This window comes from Halichoerus grypus, chromosome 6, assembly GCF_964656455.1.
Source record: "Halichoerus grypus chromosome 6, mHalGry1.hap1.1, whole genome shotgun sequence".
Taxonomy (NCBI): Eukaryota; Metazoa; Chordata; class Mammalia; order Carnivora; family Phocidae; genus Halichoerus; species Halichoerus grypus.
Genome location: NC_135717.1, coordinates 132,321,956 through 132,339,904, shown reverse-complemented (window position 1 = coordinate 132,339,904; position 17,949 = coordinate 132,321,956). Strand labels below are relative to the sequence as shown.

Sequence of the window (17,949 nt, the reverse complement as noted above, 5' to 3'; positions counted from 1 at the left end):
AATGTCTTCTTACGGCTGAATAGTATTTCATATGGATATAGCACATTTAAAAAAGTATACATCAGTTGGTGGGCATTTGGGTTGTTTCCATTTCTTGGTTATTATGAATAATGCCCTGTGAAAAGATGCCCAACATCACTATCAGGGCAATGTAAATCAAAACCACAATGAGATGCCATTTCATATCCCATAGGATGGCTATAATCAAAAAGATAAAAAGTGCTGATGAGGATGTGGAGAAATTAAAAATTTCATACACTGCTGATAGGAAAGTAAAATGCTGTGGTTACTTTGACAAATCATCTGGCAATTCCTTCAAAAGTTAAATACAGAGTTGACATATAATCCAATAACTCCAATATTGAGTGTACGTATGTGTGTATATACATATACATACACACACACACACACATACACACACCTAACAGAACTGAATATGTGCTCATACAAAACTGGTACAAGAATATTCATAGGGGCATTATTCACAACAGCAAAAGTGGAAACAACCCTAATGTCCACCAAATGATGGATGGAATAAAGATGGAGTATATCCATATGGTATTCAGCCATAAAAAGAATTAAATGCTGAAAAAGAAGAAGAAGAATGTAGCAGGAGGGGAAGAATGAAGGGGGGGAAATCGGAGGGGGAGAAGAACCATGAGAGACAATGGACTCTGAAAAACAAACTGAGGGTTCTAGAGGGGAGGGGGTTGGGAGGATGGGTTAGCCTGGTGATGGGTATTGAGGAGGGCATGTTCTGCATGGAGCACTGGGTGTTATGCACAAACAATGAATCATGGAACACTATATCTAAAACTAATGATGTAATGTATGGGGATTAACATAACAATAAAAAAAATTAAAAAAAAAAAGAATTAAATGCTGATACATGCTATAACATGGCTGAATCTTGGAAACATTACGCTAAGTGAAAGAAGTCAGTCACAAAGGACCACATACTGTATGATTCTATTCACATGAAATGTTCAGAATAAGCAAATCCATAAAAATAAACTGTTAAAGGGTATGGGATTTCTTCTGGGGGTGATGAAATGTTCTGGAATTAAAAAGTGATAATAAATATACTAAAAACCATCAAACTGAACATTTTTATTTTTTATTTACTTATCTTTAAAATTATTTTTTATTTATTTATTTGGGAGGGGAGAGAGCATGTGTGCGCACAAGCAGGGGGAGCAGCAGGCAGAGGGAGAAGCAGGTTCCCCACTGAGCAAGGAACCCGATACAGGACTGGATCCTAGGACCCTGGGATCATGACCTGAGCCGAAGGCAGACACTGAACCAACTGAGCCACCCAAGTGTTCCAGACTAAATATTTTCAAAAGGCAAATTTTATGGATGTGAATTATATCTCAATTAAGAAAAATAAATTTGAAATAGAAAAAAAGAAAAAGAGAAAGAAAGAAGAAAAAAATGAGAGAGAAAAAAAGAATGGCTCCAATTTCATATAGTTATAGGATATTCTAGATTATTCTCAGAAGGGCTCTTAGGAACTTAGAACCCTTCTCTTCCTAATGTTCAAAATGGCTCTTTAACTAGATCCCTCATTCTAGTCAACAAACAATTCTGCTGTGTGACTCAAGATTATCTTGGGTCACAACACTTAGAAACAATTTAATGAATTCATTAATTTAACAAGTATTTATTGAACACTATCACCTACATGCCAGACACAATCCAAGGCTAGGGACACAAGAGTGAACAAAACAAAATTCTTCCTCTCGTGGAGCTTACAATCTAATGGAGACAAGACCAGTAAGTAAAATATACTATAATAAAGAAACAGAGTGAAAGGAGCAGAAGGTAATTATTTTGCATAAGATGATGAGGAAAGAGAACTCTTTCAAGAGTCCTGAATGAAGTGAAAGAGAGATCCATGTGGATATCTGGGGGAAAAACCAAGAATAAGAAACTACTAGTGTAAAAATCCTACATAGGAATGTGTTTGAAGAACAGCAGAGATAATGTGGCTGAAACAGCATAAGGAAGGCAAAGAATAGTACGATTTAAGGTCAGACAAGTGGTGGGGAATAGATCACATAGTACCTTCTAGGCCACAGTAAGATTCTGGCTTTTACTCTTAAGTGATAGGGGACCATTAGAAGAAGATCTGAGCAGACAAATATTGATGTCACTTTTTTCCGACGTTTACACTGTGCAGTAACATAAGCTGTACGGGATTTAGGGTGAAAGCAAGAACACCAGGTAGAAGGCTATTACAAAAGTTCAAGTAAGAGATAATAGTAGCTTGGGACCAGGTAACAGAAGTGAAGTTCATAAGAAGTGGTCGGATTCCACATACATTTAGAAAATATTCTTAATGTAAGCTAATACACTGAACATGAAACAAGCATACTAAGGCATATTCCTTATCATTCTGCATCTAGCAATTTATCTTAAAAAAATCCAAAATCTGCACTTGAAGGTTTATATAAAATGAAGCCTGCTGTAACATTATTTATAATAGGGACTGAAACTCAAATAACCAAAAATAAGAATAGTAAAATAAATTACTGTAGCATATAAGGTATGATGGAAAGAATTAAGACATTAGAGAAGATGTGAATTTATGGATAAATGTTTTACTCATGTTATGAAACACGTGAATTATAATCCTGTTCTTTTCGTTTTTTTGCACTAAATATATTATATGAGCACTAGGGGAAAACCTGCAAGTATATTCACACTTAAGAGTGATCATGTATGGATGGCGAGCTTATGGCTTTTTATTTTCCTATTTCTGGGTACCTGTATTTTATAATGTTGCTCTAATAATCCTATCTCGTGTATATAATTTAATAATTAAACAAAACATTCATGTTACATTATTCTCCAGCTGCCCATCTTTCCCCATCACTTAATCACAGGATAATAATGCTTCTTCAAACTGTCTTTTCAATGATCATTTCAACCACAAATGGAGAAAACTCAGGAAAATTAAATAGACCTAATCTGCCCACACTTCCAGCTTCACTAGGTTTTAGTAAGTAAGATCACAGGGTAGACAAAATAAGTGAAATGAAGGGAATCTCTGCCCAAGAACCTTCTGCCAATGTGAATAATAAAGCCTGCATATAGTTAGCATTAAGAATAGTTACTCCCAAAATTACAATCACTAGCTACTAACATATTAGGGGAAAAACGAAATTAAAATTCTTACCCCTTTGACTGGCCATTTGCCCGATTTTCAAAAAATTTTATCTCCAAAATATCATTTACTCCCAAAGAATGAACTGCTTCAGTTAAGTCTTCATCTGTTGTCCACTGCAAGACATTTCCCCCTCATTAGCCATCAAAACATATGCAAGATTTTAACTGTTTCAACTTAAGAGTAAACTCAGAATAAACAAGAGACAGTTAATGCTCAGTGGAAATCTAAGCAGAGTTACTGCCAGTTAGTCTTTAATTTTTAAATGGTATAAAAGCACCTGAGGACATAACTTCATCCCTTGATAAGAGTTTCAGAAATTAGAAGGTATATTATCCTTGGAGGTAAGATTCATTTTTTTTCTTTTTTTTTTTTACTCTTAAAGAGTTTCTGGTCTCTCCCAATTTTAAACTGCTATGATGTTAAATTTTTAATAAAACCAATCTCACTTACCACTTTTCTCCTTAAAGGAAATTATGTCGGGAAATAAATTCCACCTTATGTTTGAGTATAAGATTAAAAAAAAGCACTGACATGTACTGAGTACATATTATGTACTTTATATCAAATATTTAACTCTTAAAATGATCCTGTTAAGTCCTATTATTACTCCCATTTCTCACAGGGTGCTATGGAGAAATTAAAAAGCTTGTCCAAGATCACAAAAGTAGTAAGTGGACAAGCTACGATTCAAAGTCGTCTTTAGCAATCACTCCTCCCAACTACACTGATAATGCTCCAATATTATAAAACTGCTCAGACTGAGTGGTTGGAGATAGGTTAATTTTTTTAAAAATGTGAACATTTTAAAATAAAATGCTACCAAGGAAAGAAGGATGACAAATTTTGATTTCTAGATAATTTTTAAACTTTCAAATGTATGTTCTAAATGTTTCTAAGTAGAGATGTAAAGATTCTACAGGACTATTTCAATGAGTATTTAAGATTTAATACTAAAAATCATAAATATAATAAATATACACTGAACACCCAGTTAATGAAACTCCCAATTAATAATCTCATAGTCTCATAAAAAACCCAAATTAAAATACAATGCATATAGCATTTTCCATGCATATAGCAGTTTCCATAAATGAGATTTCAAATTTAAAAGCAGAAATGAAATTCAACAAGTTTGTAATATAAATTAGATAATGAAAACTTTTTTAAAAAAAGATTTTACTTTTTTTAAGTAATCTCCACACCTAACATGGGGGTCCAACTCACAACCCCAAGATCAAGAGTCACACACTCTTCTGACTGAGCCATCCAGGAGCGAGCCCTAATAATGAAAACTTTTTAAAACCCCAGGTCAAACTGTTTGTTCCTACAGTTCTGAATCCTGGTTTCAGACCTTATGTGAGTATTTTTCTTTGTAAAACTAGGATGGCAGAAGTAGTAAAGTAAAAAGAATACCTGATTTAAACTCAAAATAAATGAATTATATTTAACTGGAATCTCTACCAAAACAAGCTGAATGACCACAAAATTCAAAACTAGATTTGGAATTTATAATGTTTAAACGTACTTGAATTTCTCTCCTCATTGCATAAACAAGCATAAAGAACAACAAATCTTCAAATTTTTATTTTATAAAACTGGAAGAAATTAACTACTTGAATAGTTCAAAACCAACTACCAATAATTTAATTCATACGTTAAATTTACTTACCCATGTTAGATTTCCAATATACAATGCAATTCTCTTTCCAGTATATGTATAGACAACATTTGGTGCTGCTCCTTTACCCACATCATCACCAACAGTTGGTGGGAGAGTATCCATGTAATCACGGTCTTCTGGGGCATCTCCATTATTTGCAGATGGAGAGATGACATCATCATACAAATCTATCTGATCATGCCCACCATATTCAGCTTCCTGAGACACAGAAATAATGCCCTAAATTATAAAACAGTCAGACCACCACTAAATAGACCTGAATACAAATTCATTCAACTATTTTGTTTTAAAAATCTGGTAGAAGATAAAGCCCCAAAGATCTCAGTAAAAATCTTCTCTTACTTCACGCCACAGATGTATTCTTGAATGGTAACTATAAAGTGAATTTCTATATAATAAATCCTATTTTTCCACTTATATATAATATAGGAAATAATGTTCCTCGGAGAAAAGAATGATATGGAAACAAAATAAAGTAATAATATAAAACTTTCCTTGGAAGTACAATACTCTTAAGAGTAGAAGTAACAATACATGAATGCAAATAGGTGGACTTTAAAAAAATGACACAGAAATATCACAAACAAAACTCAGAGCCATTATAAATCTTTAATATTTAACTGCAGAAAAATACAACTATTATTTTCTATGGTATTCAGGATCTTGTTTCCCACTCTGTGAAAGGTGTTAGTTTTTTAAAAAAAAAGCTCAGTGAGCTAAGCCAAAGGGAAGGGATGAAGAAATGTGGGTACATAAATTATTCCAAATGTCATAACAAATGAACAAGGAAAAGAGAAACAATAAATAAAATACTCGTAAAACTATCCAAATTAGTATCCAGCAACAGTTTCATTATTCTCAGTCAACAAAGAGTTAATGCTTACCTGACTTCTTAGATCTCTAGTCAATTTAGCAAGAGGTATCTAGTCAATTAGCAAGAGAAAAGTGGTATGAACAAGGATCTAGTAAAGCTCTGCCACTGTCACCAGCAGAGTTAAAACAATGCTAGTGGATGCCACTTACATGCCTAAATGGTAAGCAAGGGAAAAAGGAAAACAAAAAAGAAACAAATGTACACAGGAGAAAAATGAAAAAGGAGGGTTCTAGCATAAATAATTACAAGAAAAATGAAATGCAGACGTTGGCAGAACACTCAACAACATTTAAATTGCCCTTCCACAGGCTTGACTAGCCAGAATCAGAAGAAAAACTTTTATCTTCCTGCATTTCCATCACTAAGTATCTAAATCAATGTGAACCAAAAAGTAAAACAAAAAAGAAAAAGAAAAAAAAAAAAAATCAATGTGAACTATTTTATTTTTCTTACAAGGTAGAATATTTGAGATAATAAAAGAACTACAATTATAAAACAACAAACTTGAGAGCTCAGAAATGGGTTATATCCTCTCATAATTTGTTAAGGATGAAGTGTTACATAAATGGCACATAAGGAGGAGCTAAAGGTTCTAATAGTTTTAAGGACTTTTACGAGGACAGAGAAATGACCCAGAGAAAGCATTTGTAATAGGACTATAAACAGATCAACAAAATTTTGTTATTATAGGCCCCAAGAGAACACAGCTATTGCTTTGTTATCCAGAAGAGCGGCAGAGTTAAGATTTTTTTAAAAAAGAAAAAAACCTAAAAGAGGAAATACTAATTATACAAATAGCCAAAGGAATCTGAAATTTACAAACTCATCTTCAGGTAATCTTCTGCATAACTGAGTCAACCAATTTACTAATTATATAACAGCATCTTTACATAACATTTTGTTTTGAGGTAGAATGTCTGTACGACTTATCTATAAGGAATCCAAGATCTCTAGGTTAAGTCACGGAACAAAGCCATCTTTAGCAATGGGCAGAAACTAGACCACAAGTCACTACATTATGTCTTGATTTTATTTTGTTTGTACAGCAATATCAAAATAATCTTTTAGAACTAAGTTTTTGTTAAACAAAGTAACATGCTCAAATTGCAGTGACAGTAAAAATTAGAAAAAAGGAGGATGAGTTTTGTTATGAAGTTTCAGTGTAGCTGAAGCTTCAGGTAGCGTGGTTGCAGCAGTGGTTCCATACACTTAAGATACTAAAAAGATTCCCACAAGCGGTAGTGGGCATTTTAAACTCTTGCAATCCAGTTCTGTACATCAAGTGGAATTATTATTATTATTCAAAGGGAGTTGTGTTTCCATCCTCCTCAGCAGAGATTATAATCACAATATATGGTCTGAGGGAGAGTAAAAAAGAATGCAAGGATTATTTAAATTTTACACTTTCATGAAACAGGTTAACACATTATTTGATTTTTCATTAGTTGTAAATCTAGGAAAATGTTTACTTAAGCAGACAATAATTTACAAGCATAATCGCAGCTACACTAACCTGGTGAATCACAATCACTTACTATTTTTGTCCGTCCACGAATTCCTATGTTGACACCAACCAATTTTCCACATTGATATGATTCTACCAATATTTAGGATCAGCCATTTTGTCTGGTAGTTGGACTGCTTCCAATTGGTTGAAGTATGATGCTAATTGAGACCAGGGTCCTGGGGTTTGATTTCCATGTGGACTAGTTAGCTTCACTCTGTTCCAAGGCCACAGCCTGTACTTCTAGCCCCAACGGTATGCATTTGGACGTGGTGAAAAAATATTAATGAATCTGAATACAATTGCTGCCATTACTTAAAATGAAACTCAAAGCACATATCTTGAAGTATCAGTACTCTTCCTTTTCAGCTTCAGCATATCACATCTATCCTCCACATTAAAAAAAAAAAAAAAAAAGATACAAAACACATCTACTTTCTGTTCCCATTTTAAAAAGGAGGGAAACACACATATTCTGAAATTATGCAAAATGTGTACCATAGGTCATATACAAAGAAGGTGAACTCTGAACATCTACTGAACAAAAAATAGCTTCTACTTTGTCAAAGAGAAATGGTCAACAGTGTCAAGTTCTACTATGGAAAGAATCTTTTCAATTATTATCTTTAGGAAATTTTAATGGCATTCAAAAACAAACAAAAATCAACAATGCCCCTCTAAATATTTTAGGTGTCAAATGCTGCCCAGTCTAACTATCTACTTTTCATAGTAACTAATCTACTGATAGAGCTGCACATTACATGTAACTTCCAATAAAATAACAGTACTCAGGATTTGTTAAAAAAAATCCAGTAATATTTTTCGTTCCCTACATTCTAAATCACTAATCATTCTAACGGCAAGGCATCCTTTTAAGATTTTACACTTCAAGATTACGTTCTACATGATATACAAGTAGCTGTTGCCACATTAGAGAAAACAGTTTAAAATTAACACGGATAGTAAAATAACCAAAATCCTATTAGCTCCCTTTTAAAGGCAATGTTTCTTCTTCCCACCAAGGACTTATTTTTAGACATATTTTCCTTAATCACCTCCCACAAAATTTTAGTGTAACAGATGTCCTGTATATACATTCTATATACCATCACTGGGCTGACCACGGAATAACTGTACTACACTCTTCATTCTCCCTGACAAGCCCAACATGGCTTTTGGTGATCCTAAATTGTAATAGCATCCCTGCATTATACGAGAGTACCAGTAATGGTACAGCAAAGGCCACCTGTTTCAAAGCCCCTCTATTTAAAAAAGAAGGAGAAGGAGAAGAAAGAAAAAGAAAAAAAAGAGAAAGGAACTTAAAATCCATTTCCATTTGGAGAAATATAAAGGGGGGAGGTTTACATTTTGCATTTACAAAATGTATTCTATACCAAGGAAGAAAAATACTAGCATGAAAAATCCAGAAGATAATCGAATTCATATTTATCTTTATAGAAAATATATCATTTTCTGATTTTTATCTACTTATGTTCTAATACATTTGAAAATTAGTTTTATAATCCCTGTAAAAAGATCAACTAATGGTAAAGAAGCCAACTTCTTTACTAAAAATATGCCACATGAACCACAAATGGTGGACAATTCACAGGCAGCTGAATAAACTACACTCATAAATTATAAAACTGAGTGGGAAGAGTTCTAGTTCCCCTAAATATTTCTACCAAAGTTTCTGAATCAGTCTCTACCTACCTCATTCTCAACCTTACAGCCTTATCTCAGAGGATTTTCTATTAAACATAAATTTATCAGAAATAAGGTTTCACCGACATTTGCCCAGGAAACTTACTTTCCAAAATCGGCTAGACAACTGGCTAGATACATAATGATTAAATATAAAGTATAATGACTCATGAAATAAAGGCAAGTTGACTTATGAGGATGTCTAGGTCCTAAGATTTCTAAACGAATTTTTTCCCCAGCCATAACCTATATATATTTTCATTTTAAAACTCAGTGGTCAAATTACTAAATCAGCACTGTTACCAGTGACCTATCACTAGACAGATCAATAACTAAATTTGCTATTAAGAGCTTTTGATTTCCAAACAAGCAAAATACACACCTCAATGTATACAGTGTAAACTTTCCTGAGGTTCCTAGAATTTTTTACTTTCCCCATCAATAAAAATTCTACAGATAAAGATACACATAAAGGAGTTTTATAATACATGACCTGTCAGAGTGTTATAATTATGTAGATGTCTCTCACCCCCACTACAGTGCATTGTAAGAGTAGGGACTATCTGAATTTTGTATCCCTCCTTGTTGGCATATAACAGATATTCAAGAAATGTATTTTGAACAACTGAGTTTGAAAATTTTTTATTTAGTCTTGGTCAAAATTAGAAAGTCTAGAATTATTAAATATTAGGTTATTAACTACCACATTAAAGTACAAATCCCAGTTCAAACTGGACTGACACATACTATAGAGGCTGAAACAGAACCGTTTTTTTCTCAACTCAAAATTCAAGTAAGGTAGAGGTTGGAAGTAGTTCAAATTCTTCCACTGGAGCAACTAACTGTTCTCAATTTGGTTACATCCAAAGACCTTTAATTTAAGAACTAAAGAGCACCCATGAAGAATAGCCAAGTCCCTTGTGCCTTCTTTCTCCAACTTTATTCTCCATTCTTAAATTCATCTCATGAAGAAAGGAACTCTATATTTTCACTAAACTTATTCTCACCCCATCCCCAAATTAAAGTTTCTTCTAAGACAGCTGACTGTCTCATACTTTTTGAAATAGGTTTATACTGTGCTTAACCAAAATACACACCTGAAAAAAAAAACCTTCATAAAGTACCATTTAAAATAGAAGAAAATGGAAAATACAGACTACAGAGAATTTCAAAGTACACAAATGCAATTAAATCTGCAGCTCACAGTAAAGAAAAAGGCGTTGTGGTTTTTTTTTTTTTTTGAAGGTTTACAGCAGTTTAGAAGCCAAAATAAGTCGACTGGTTATACTTAGTAAAACGCTTTACTCAACTACAGTAAGAGTCATAGTTTACTATAGCAACCAGGAGAAATAAGGTCACCAGCTCACAATAAAGTGAAAATTACATCAGTTATAATTCTGTAGTTGCTTCTAATTCTGATCAATTTTCAGAAAAATATTTCAATGACAGTAACATTTTTTAAAAAAGAGGATGGACCTTGAAAACAACCAACTATCCTTTTGTGGCCATATTTTGCAAAGCAATTACCACAGCAAGCAGATTACAAAGGCCAATGATATGCAAAATAATAACAAAAACAAAGCCTCTGTTTAATCCCATTAATCTATTCAAAACTATAAAGATTTTACTGGTAAAATAAACAACCATGTGAGAGATAAAATGCTGTAAGTTCAAGTCAACAAAAAGCTACATTTTTAAGAGAACCCTATAAAATAGTTCCTCATCAGGGCCACAAAATTTTAATCTCTTCCCACCTCCTGCTCAGTCAGCACTAGTTACTGCACAAGGATAAGCAAGTATCACTCCTTCCAGCTATATGTATTAGACAAATGGCCATCCCAAATTAAGTATGGGAAAGCCTAAAAAAAATCTTTCATGAAGAGGTCCTGAAGAAAGCTCAAATTCTAAAACTGTACCCAAATTCTTCTTTTATCATAGGGGAAAAGGCAAAGCAAATGTAAGAAAAGCTAATGAAGAGTCTTGAACATTTAACTGCTCCTTTACTTTCAGGTATGGCCCTCTTTTGGATGGAATGTTATATCCATTTGATAAATAAAAAGAAATTTCCTAGAGGTCTTTTGTCTACTGATCTTAAAAGCATTAACATCTGATTGTAGTGCCCGAGATAATTTTCTAATTTGCCACTGACACAACTCAGTCATCACAGTTCTAAAATATAAACACAACAAAAAGAATTAAGATTTTAAAACTTAACGTTTGATTACAATACCCAGTCTTTAACGGAGTAGCAACCATTTAAAGCTAATTGAAAAATGTTTTTCTTTTCTAATACTTAAACCAGAGGCACAAAGTCATTCCTGAAAACAAGAACAGTTAAGGATTTCTAGCTTTCCCTCATTTTAAAAAAATCTTGAGCCCCTAGTCAGAAATAAAGTCCTGAATGTAGTGGGGGGAAAAAAGAAAAAAGAAAAAACATTAACCACTAAAATTGTATCAAGCTTCTCTTACGGACCTGGAATATAAAAAATCAAGCTTTTAGGTGCACTACAGTTAGGCACAATTTAATTTTTAAAAATGTGTTACTACATAAAGGCAGTAAAGATGTGAACAGCAGGCTTAGAGCTCACACGTCACTACTCTAGTAACAAACGAGATCTTTTGCAAGGATGCCCAACATCAGACATCACAGCTCCGCGGCTAGTTCTTCTAGGCAACTGTGGCTTGAGAGATACCGGAAAAACCTTCCATTCTCACTTTCTCCAACCTTTCAAAACGAAAATTAACAGATCCCTCGGAGGGCATTTTACATTTGCTTTTGAAAATCGGGTCTTATTTACAACCTTTTAAACTATACTAAAGGAATTCGGGTGAACGTTCTTTATTTTAATCACTCCTCTTATCTCTCGGTGAGCTACCATCTCCCCCCCTCCCCCCATCCAACCAACACGCTTCCAAGTCTTCCTTTTGGCTCAGGCCATCTATCTTCACAGGTATTTTCCTCACAAAAGCCAACAACAACTGGGCCTCAAAAGCACTGCAAGACCTCGACCACCGAGGCACGGCCCGCGCACCGACTTTGAAACACGATCGACGGTGCAAAAGTCAAAGGACTTGTTGCAAACGTGCCCACACCGAAGCCGCCTTCACAAAGTGTGAGGAGAGGAGGAAGAAGGCGCCACGCCGAAACCTGTCGCAAACGCGAGCAGGAGCCCAGGAAACTGGGCGCGCGGGATACAAAGGGCCATGAATGCGGCCTTCCATGAGGCGACCGTGCGCGGCCGGGGAGACAAAATGGAGCGACGAGAGGAATCGGAGCCCGAGCTGCAGGGTCGGGGAACAGGCGGCGCCCGGCGCGCGGCCCGCCGGGCTTCCTCCTCGACCCGGCGGCGGGGGAGGGGGCGCGGCGGCGGCCCGTTCTCCCCGCCGCGCACACGCGGCCCCACCGCCCGGGCCTAGCGCGGCGGGAAGCGCCCGCCGGCCGCCGCCAACAATGGGGAGGTGGCGGCGGCGAGGGAGGGGCCGGCGGCGTCTGCACGGCGGCCCGCGTCCGCGCTCCAGGCCCTGCGGCGGGCAGCAGCATCCGCGGCCCGCGAAACGACGCGGTAGAACGAGGGGCGAGGGGGGCGCCCCGCCGGGGTCGGACGGCGCGGCCCACAGGCGGCAAGGGCGCACGGTCTGCAGCCGCGCCGGCTCGCAGCCCGCGGCAGACCCTGGGTCAGCGTCCGGACCGCAGCGCCGCCCGCTTTGGCGGCGTGGGCCCGGGCCCTCACGTACCTGGTTGAACTCTTCGCCCACATCCGCGTAAATGTCTATGTGGTCCACACCGTCCGCCATCTTCTCTCGGCCGAGGCCGCCGCCGCCTCCTGCAGGTCTGCCCGCCGCGGCAGCAGCAGCGGATCTAGCGGCGGGGGCGGGGCGCGCTGCGTCACTTCCGAGGCCCGAGGGACGAGGCGGGGGCGGCCGGGGGCGGCCGGGGGCGGCGGTCGCGTCTGCGGCCCGGCCGCTCGGCGGGCGCGGAGAAAAAGCTTGCGTCTCTGCTGGCAGAGGCGGTTTCTTTTGTGTGTCTAGGTTAGGCCTGGGGCTTGGGGGGACGTCCCAGCTGTTTCCAGAGACTGTGTTTTCACGTTGCCTCTGGCACACTCAAACGTTTTGTAATATTTTCATTCTCAGTTTTGCTTACAATTCTCAAAGCCAAGGCTTCTAGAGAGGTGGAAGTTTTATATCCATGATTAAATACAAGTGTAACCCAGCATTCTGTGAGCGCCTTGAGAGCGAAAACAACGTTCTTATCCCTGCATCCTCAGAGACCCGCAGTTTCATTTGCCTAGTAAACGCTGGATTCCCGTTGATTGTTATCTTGAGTAATTTGCAAGCTACTTAGGTTATTTGCATGCTATTTATGTTTGCATCTCTATCCCCTGTCACCGTCTCCTTTCATCTCCTCTTTCCCCCTTCGTTGCCCTCCGTTTTTTCCCCCCGCTTGGATCGCAGTTGGTTTTTCTCTGAATAGTTCAAACGCCTCTAACTTGAATGCAGTCATCCTAGAGCCCACCCAACAAGGTAGAGGCATCTTGGGGCAAAGGGCTTCTCAGAACCATAGAATGTCTGAACGAGAAGGGAACTGGAAAAGGTGTCATTAGGTCCAAACATCTATTTTTCAAATGAGGGAACGGAGGCCAAATAGAAGTAAGTGATTTAACCGGGATCACGTGATCAATACAGACCGCTTTTGCCACCAGGGTTTTATTCAAAGATGTCTCTCCAGTTAGAAACCTTACTCCATTCTTTATTTCTTTTTCACCCATTTAAAAACCCACCAAATTAGAGTGTGTTTGCTAAGATACAGAAATCTTTTGCACAGTGATAAGCCAAAGAATATCCACCTATACTTGGTATGTTGGAAGAAGCTTAGTTGGAGTCTTAGAGACCAATGTGGTGATGTGGATAACAATTACTAGTCAGTTTACCAGCAAGATGACCTCAGTCGAGTTACCTAACCTCTCTCTCACGTTCAGTTTCAGAATCTTCAGACTTGAGGTAGTAATATTTACCTCACCAAGGTTGAAGGTTGATGGTAGTTTAAATGAGGTAATATGCAAAATGCCCTATCCTCTTCTACTTCTTGGAAATACTGATTTTCTTTTTTCCATGGGGCTTTATAGAAGACAAGAGCCATTCATGATAAGGGGCAAGACCTTTTTTTAGATTTGGGTAGGCACCATAGGCCCATCATAGATGTCCATATCCCAATCCCCGGAACCTCTGACTTTATTAACCTTGGAAAAGGAGCTTGACTTATCCTTGATTTCTTGGTAGGTCCAAAGTAATCACAAGGGTCCTTATAAGTGAAAGAGGAGGCAGGAGAAGGGAGATGATAGGAGCAGTGTATGTTCTTTTAGTACACTTAAAAATCATTCCAGGGTTCTGACTTCTACCATTACCTACGAAAAAGCAGCCGTCAGTGTGACTGTTTCTTTGAAGGTCATTGGGGCTCCCCCCCCAACCCCGGCCGCTTTTAAGATTTTTTTCTCTTATACTTTGGTTTTCTGCTCTTTTACTATGTATGTTTGGAAGTGTATTTCTTTTTATTTATGATGCTTGGGATTCACTGAGCTTCTTGAATACATTGATGCCTTTCATGAGTTCTGGAAAATTCTCAGCCTTTACCTCTTCAAATATTGCTTCTGCCCCACTCTTTCTTCTCTCCCTCTCCAATAAATGTATGTTAAATCTTTACTATCCACTATTTCTCTTACCTTCTCTTTTTTTATCTCTTCCTGCTTCATTTTGAGTAGCTTTTTTTCTGATATATTTTCTAGATGACTAATTCTCAAATAGAAATAAAAATAAATAAATAAAAAATAATGGGGATGCCTGGCTGGCTCAGTCAGTAGAGCATGCAACTCTTGATCTTGGGGTCAGGAGTTTAAGCCCCACATGGGATATAGAGCTTATGTTAAAAAAAAAAAAAATAGAAACAAAAAAATAGATTACTAATTCTCCCATGATGTCAAACTTATCTATTTAGCTATTAATTTTGGTTTTGGGGTGGTTTGTTTTTGGTAATTTTAAGACTTAAAATTTCTATTTGATTCTTTTTAAAATCTGTTATGTTCATTTTTATAGCATTCTATTCTTTGCCCAAACAGTAAGTCTTGGCTTTCATCTCTTTGAGTGTAGTAGTCATCATTGGTATACAATCTGGGTCTCTGCTAATTCCAATATCTGGAGTCCCATTGAGTGTATTGTTGGTTCTTTGTTTTAGTTATTTGTTGTGGTTTTGTTTTGTTTTGTTTTTTTGAAAGAGAGAGGCGGGGCGGGCAGAGGGGAGGGAGAGAGAATCTTAAGCAGACTCTACGCCCAGCCCAACACGGCTCTATCTCACAACCCAGAGATCAGGACCTGAGCTGAAATCAACAGTTGGACGATTAACCGGCTGAGCCATGGAGGCACGCCTATTCGTTGTGTTCCTTATGCTGTTTCTCACTCATGTTGTCTTCTTTTTTTTTTTTTACTCTTAAGGCATTTATTTATTAAAACATTCTCTGCCAAGATTTCACATTAGCTTAAAATTCAAATCAGTCTTTACATTTCCCTACTGAGGTTTCCACCTCAGTGTATCACATAAAAACACCTTCTCCAGCAATCAGTGTTACCAGCGTCCACACGGTGAGCCCCATGGTCAGCCTCTTTGTTCCCTAGGTGACCCAACTAGATGTTAATACTGCTCTGCTACAGGGTAAAAGCTCCTAACTCAAACTCATTGGAAAAGGGGTGAAATTTCTGCAAAGTGCACTTTAAGAAGAGGTATTGTTTGCTCATGAAAAGAAACCAGTGAGTCCTCTAAGAATAATAAAAGGGGGTATTTTACAGTTAAGCACATGATTTGGAGTGAAGAATTCGGATGTTGCTCTGCTGGTCCAGGCCGTTAATACTCTTCTTGTTCCTCCTGTGGGCCCCCTTCATCAGGTATCACAAAGCCTTCATCTGTGGCATACAGAATGTCCACGATCCTCTGCAATACCGGGTCGTTTTCCCCCTCATTCTCCTGGCAAATCAATTCAATGTTCCTTAGCTTTCCAAAGTAGAAATCTCTTTCTTTCTCCAAGTCTTCGACGGTAAGTTTCAATGCGTTGACCTGCTGCATCAATTCAGCTGCTTCGTCATCCCCGTTGCCCACACCAGGATGCTTTCGCACCACACCCGGGCCAGCCTTAGGGGTTGCAGTAGTTCTGTGTGTTGCAATGGGCCTCTGTGGAGCTGCACTGCTGGAGCTGACAGGTTTCTTCTGTTTGTTCAGAGCTGGAGCAACAAGGGAGGGAGCTACTGCAGTTTCTTGACCTTGTCTGGCAGCTACGGGGTCATAGTCTTTTCCATCATAGTTTGCATCAAAAAACTTCTTGAACCACTGAACAAATTTAAAATTGTCCTGAATCTTTCCTTCTACTAATTTGTCCACAGGAATTATTTTGTCAACACCCATTCTCTTAAAGCCTGCTTGTAGTATTTTGAAGTTCTGGATGTACTCATGTTTTAGCTTAGCCTGGAATTTCACTTTCTTCAAGGCAATGGAGCCAGGGAACAGCATGTCCATAAACTGTCCATAATCTGATCTTCGTCAGATTCAGCTGCAGAGACTCATTGATCCAGGCCAGCATGTCATGTCGACTTAGGTTATCACTGGTGACTGATGTTGAATATACGTTCACTGCCATCTTCGGCTCTCGGCGGGACCGCGTCCACGGCCTGTGCCCGGCTTCGGTTCCGTCTTCGTCTCATTCAAACCGCCCTCTCACTCATGTTGTCTTATTACCTGACTATCTTTGTGTGCTGGGCATCATAATTGTAATACTTGAAGAAATAATGTGAGTCCTAGGATAATTTTTTTTTCCATAGGAGGATTTTCATTATTTTCTGCAAGGCATCTCCGGACACTAATAAACAAGATCACCCTCATCCAGGTGACCTCTCAGTTTCTGCAAGGCATCTCCGGACACTAATAAACAAGATCACCCTCATCCAGGTGACCTCTCAGCCAACTCTTTTGAATCTGAAATGCAAAAGCACTCTGAATGTATAGGCCTAGCCTTTCTACATCTTGGCCAGGTAATTCCTCACTCCCTGGCGGGCTTTTTGATGATTTTAAAATGTTACAGCGGCACCTGGGTGGCTCAGTTGGTTAAGCGTCTGACTCTTGATTTCAGCTCAGGTCTCGATCTCAGGGTCATGAGATTGAGCCCTGTGTTGGGCTGGGCGGGGAGCCTACTTAAGATTCTTTCTCACCCCCTGCCCCTCCCACCCCTGCGCTGGTTCTCTCCCTCTCTCTCTTCCCCCCACTCTAAAAAAAATAATAAAAAAATAAATGTTGTTACAGGGTATCTGCTTACTTGGCAATGTTCAAGAAATGAAATATTATTGTAGATTACAAAAGAAAATGCATAATAATAAAAACAACAAACGAAAACTCTATACTTATTCAGTACTTCTATATACCACCCTCTTTGTTAGACATCTTATGGTTATTAATGTACATAGATGAAAGATTGGAGATTCGGATTTTTATCCTGACTTGACAACTGACCAGCTAGGTAACCTTAGACGAGTCCTTTACCTCAAGTCCTCCATGAAGGTCCCTCTCAGTTTTGAAATCCTGTTATTCAAATCTACACAGAATTCAAAGTCCAGAGTGCCTTGAGAGCAATCTGGTATTACCAGAAATGTAGTGGCTTGAAACAACACCAATTCATTATCTTATAGTTCGAGAGATCAGAAGTCCAGAATGGGTCTCACTGGGCCAAAATCAAGGGGGTGGCAGGTCTGCATTCCTTCTGGAAGCTCTAGAGGTGAATACATTTGCTTGCCTTTTCCATCACCTAGAGGCTGCCCACATTCTTTGTCTGCGACCCCCTCCTTCCCACAATCACGTCACTCCAACATTATAAACAATATAAAATCAAAATATTCAAGAAGAGTAACAAAGAGGTTAGAAGGAGGTCAATAATGTTCTAAGGGTCTCTGTATATGTCCTTCTTCTCTATATAGAACTTTCTCTC

At 38.1% G+C, this 17,949-nt stretch overlaps 1 protein-coding gene, 1 long non-coding RNA gene and 1 pseudogene across 5 annotated transcripts in view; all 3 read right to left on the bottom strand.

Annotated features, from left to right (window-relative positions):
* CPSF6 (cleavage and polyadenylation specific factor 6) overlaps positions 1 to 12,820 on the bottom strand; it is a 34,547-nt gene extending 21,727 nt beyond the window's left edge. For all 4 annotated transcript variants that reach the window (XM_036110401.2, XM_036110403.1, XM_036110404.1 and 1 more), the window contains exons 1-3: positions 12,671 to 12,820; positions 4,842 to 5,051; positions 3,182 to 3,285 (exon numbers count right to left, since the gene is read on the bottom strand). In XM_036110401.2, the coding sequence (XP_035966294.1) occupies positions 3,182 to 3,285; positions 4,842 to 5,051; positions 12,671 to 12,730 (374 nt within the window). In that variant the 5' untranslated portion in view covers positions 12,731 to 12,820. The remainder of the gene's footprint in view (positions 1 to 3,181; positions 3,286 to 4,841; positions 5,052 to 12,670) is intronic.
* On the bottom strand, positions 6,740 to 12,653 carry LOC118547141 (uncharacterized). Its single transcript, XR_004922955.2, has 2 exons — positions 7,263 to 12,653; positions 6,740 to 7,085 (listed from the first exon to the last, which is right to left on the bottom strand). It is a non-coding gene; the product is annotated as an uncharacterized LOC118547141 (long non-coding RNA).
* A 2,413-nt stretch (positions 12,821 to 15,233) lies between the features above and the next one.
* On the bottom strand, positions 15,234 to 16,680 carry LOC118547139 (microtubule-associated protein RP/EB family member 1 pseudogene; annotated as a pseudogene).
* Positions 16,681 to 17,949: the final 1,269 nt, after the last annotated feature.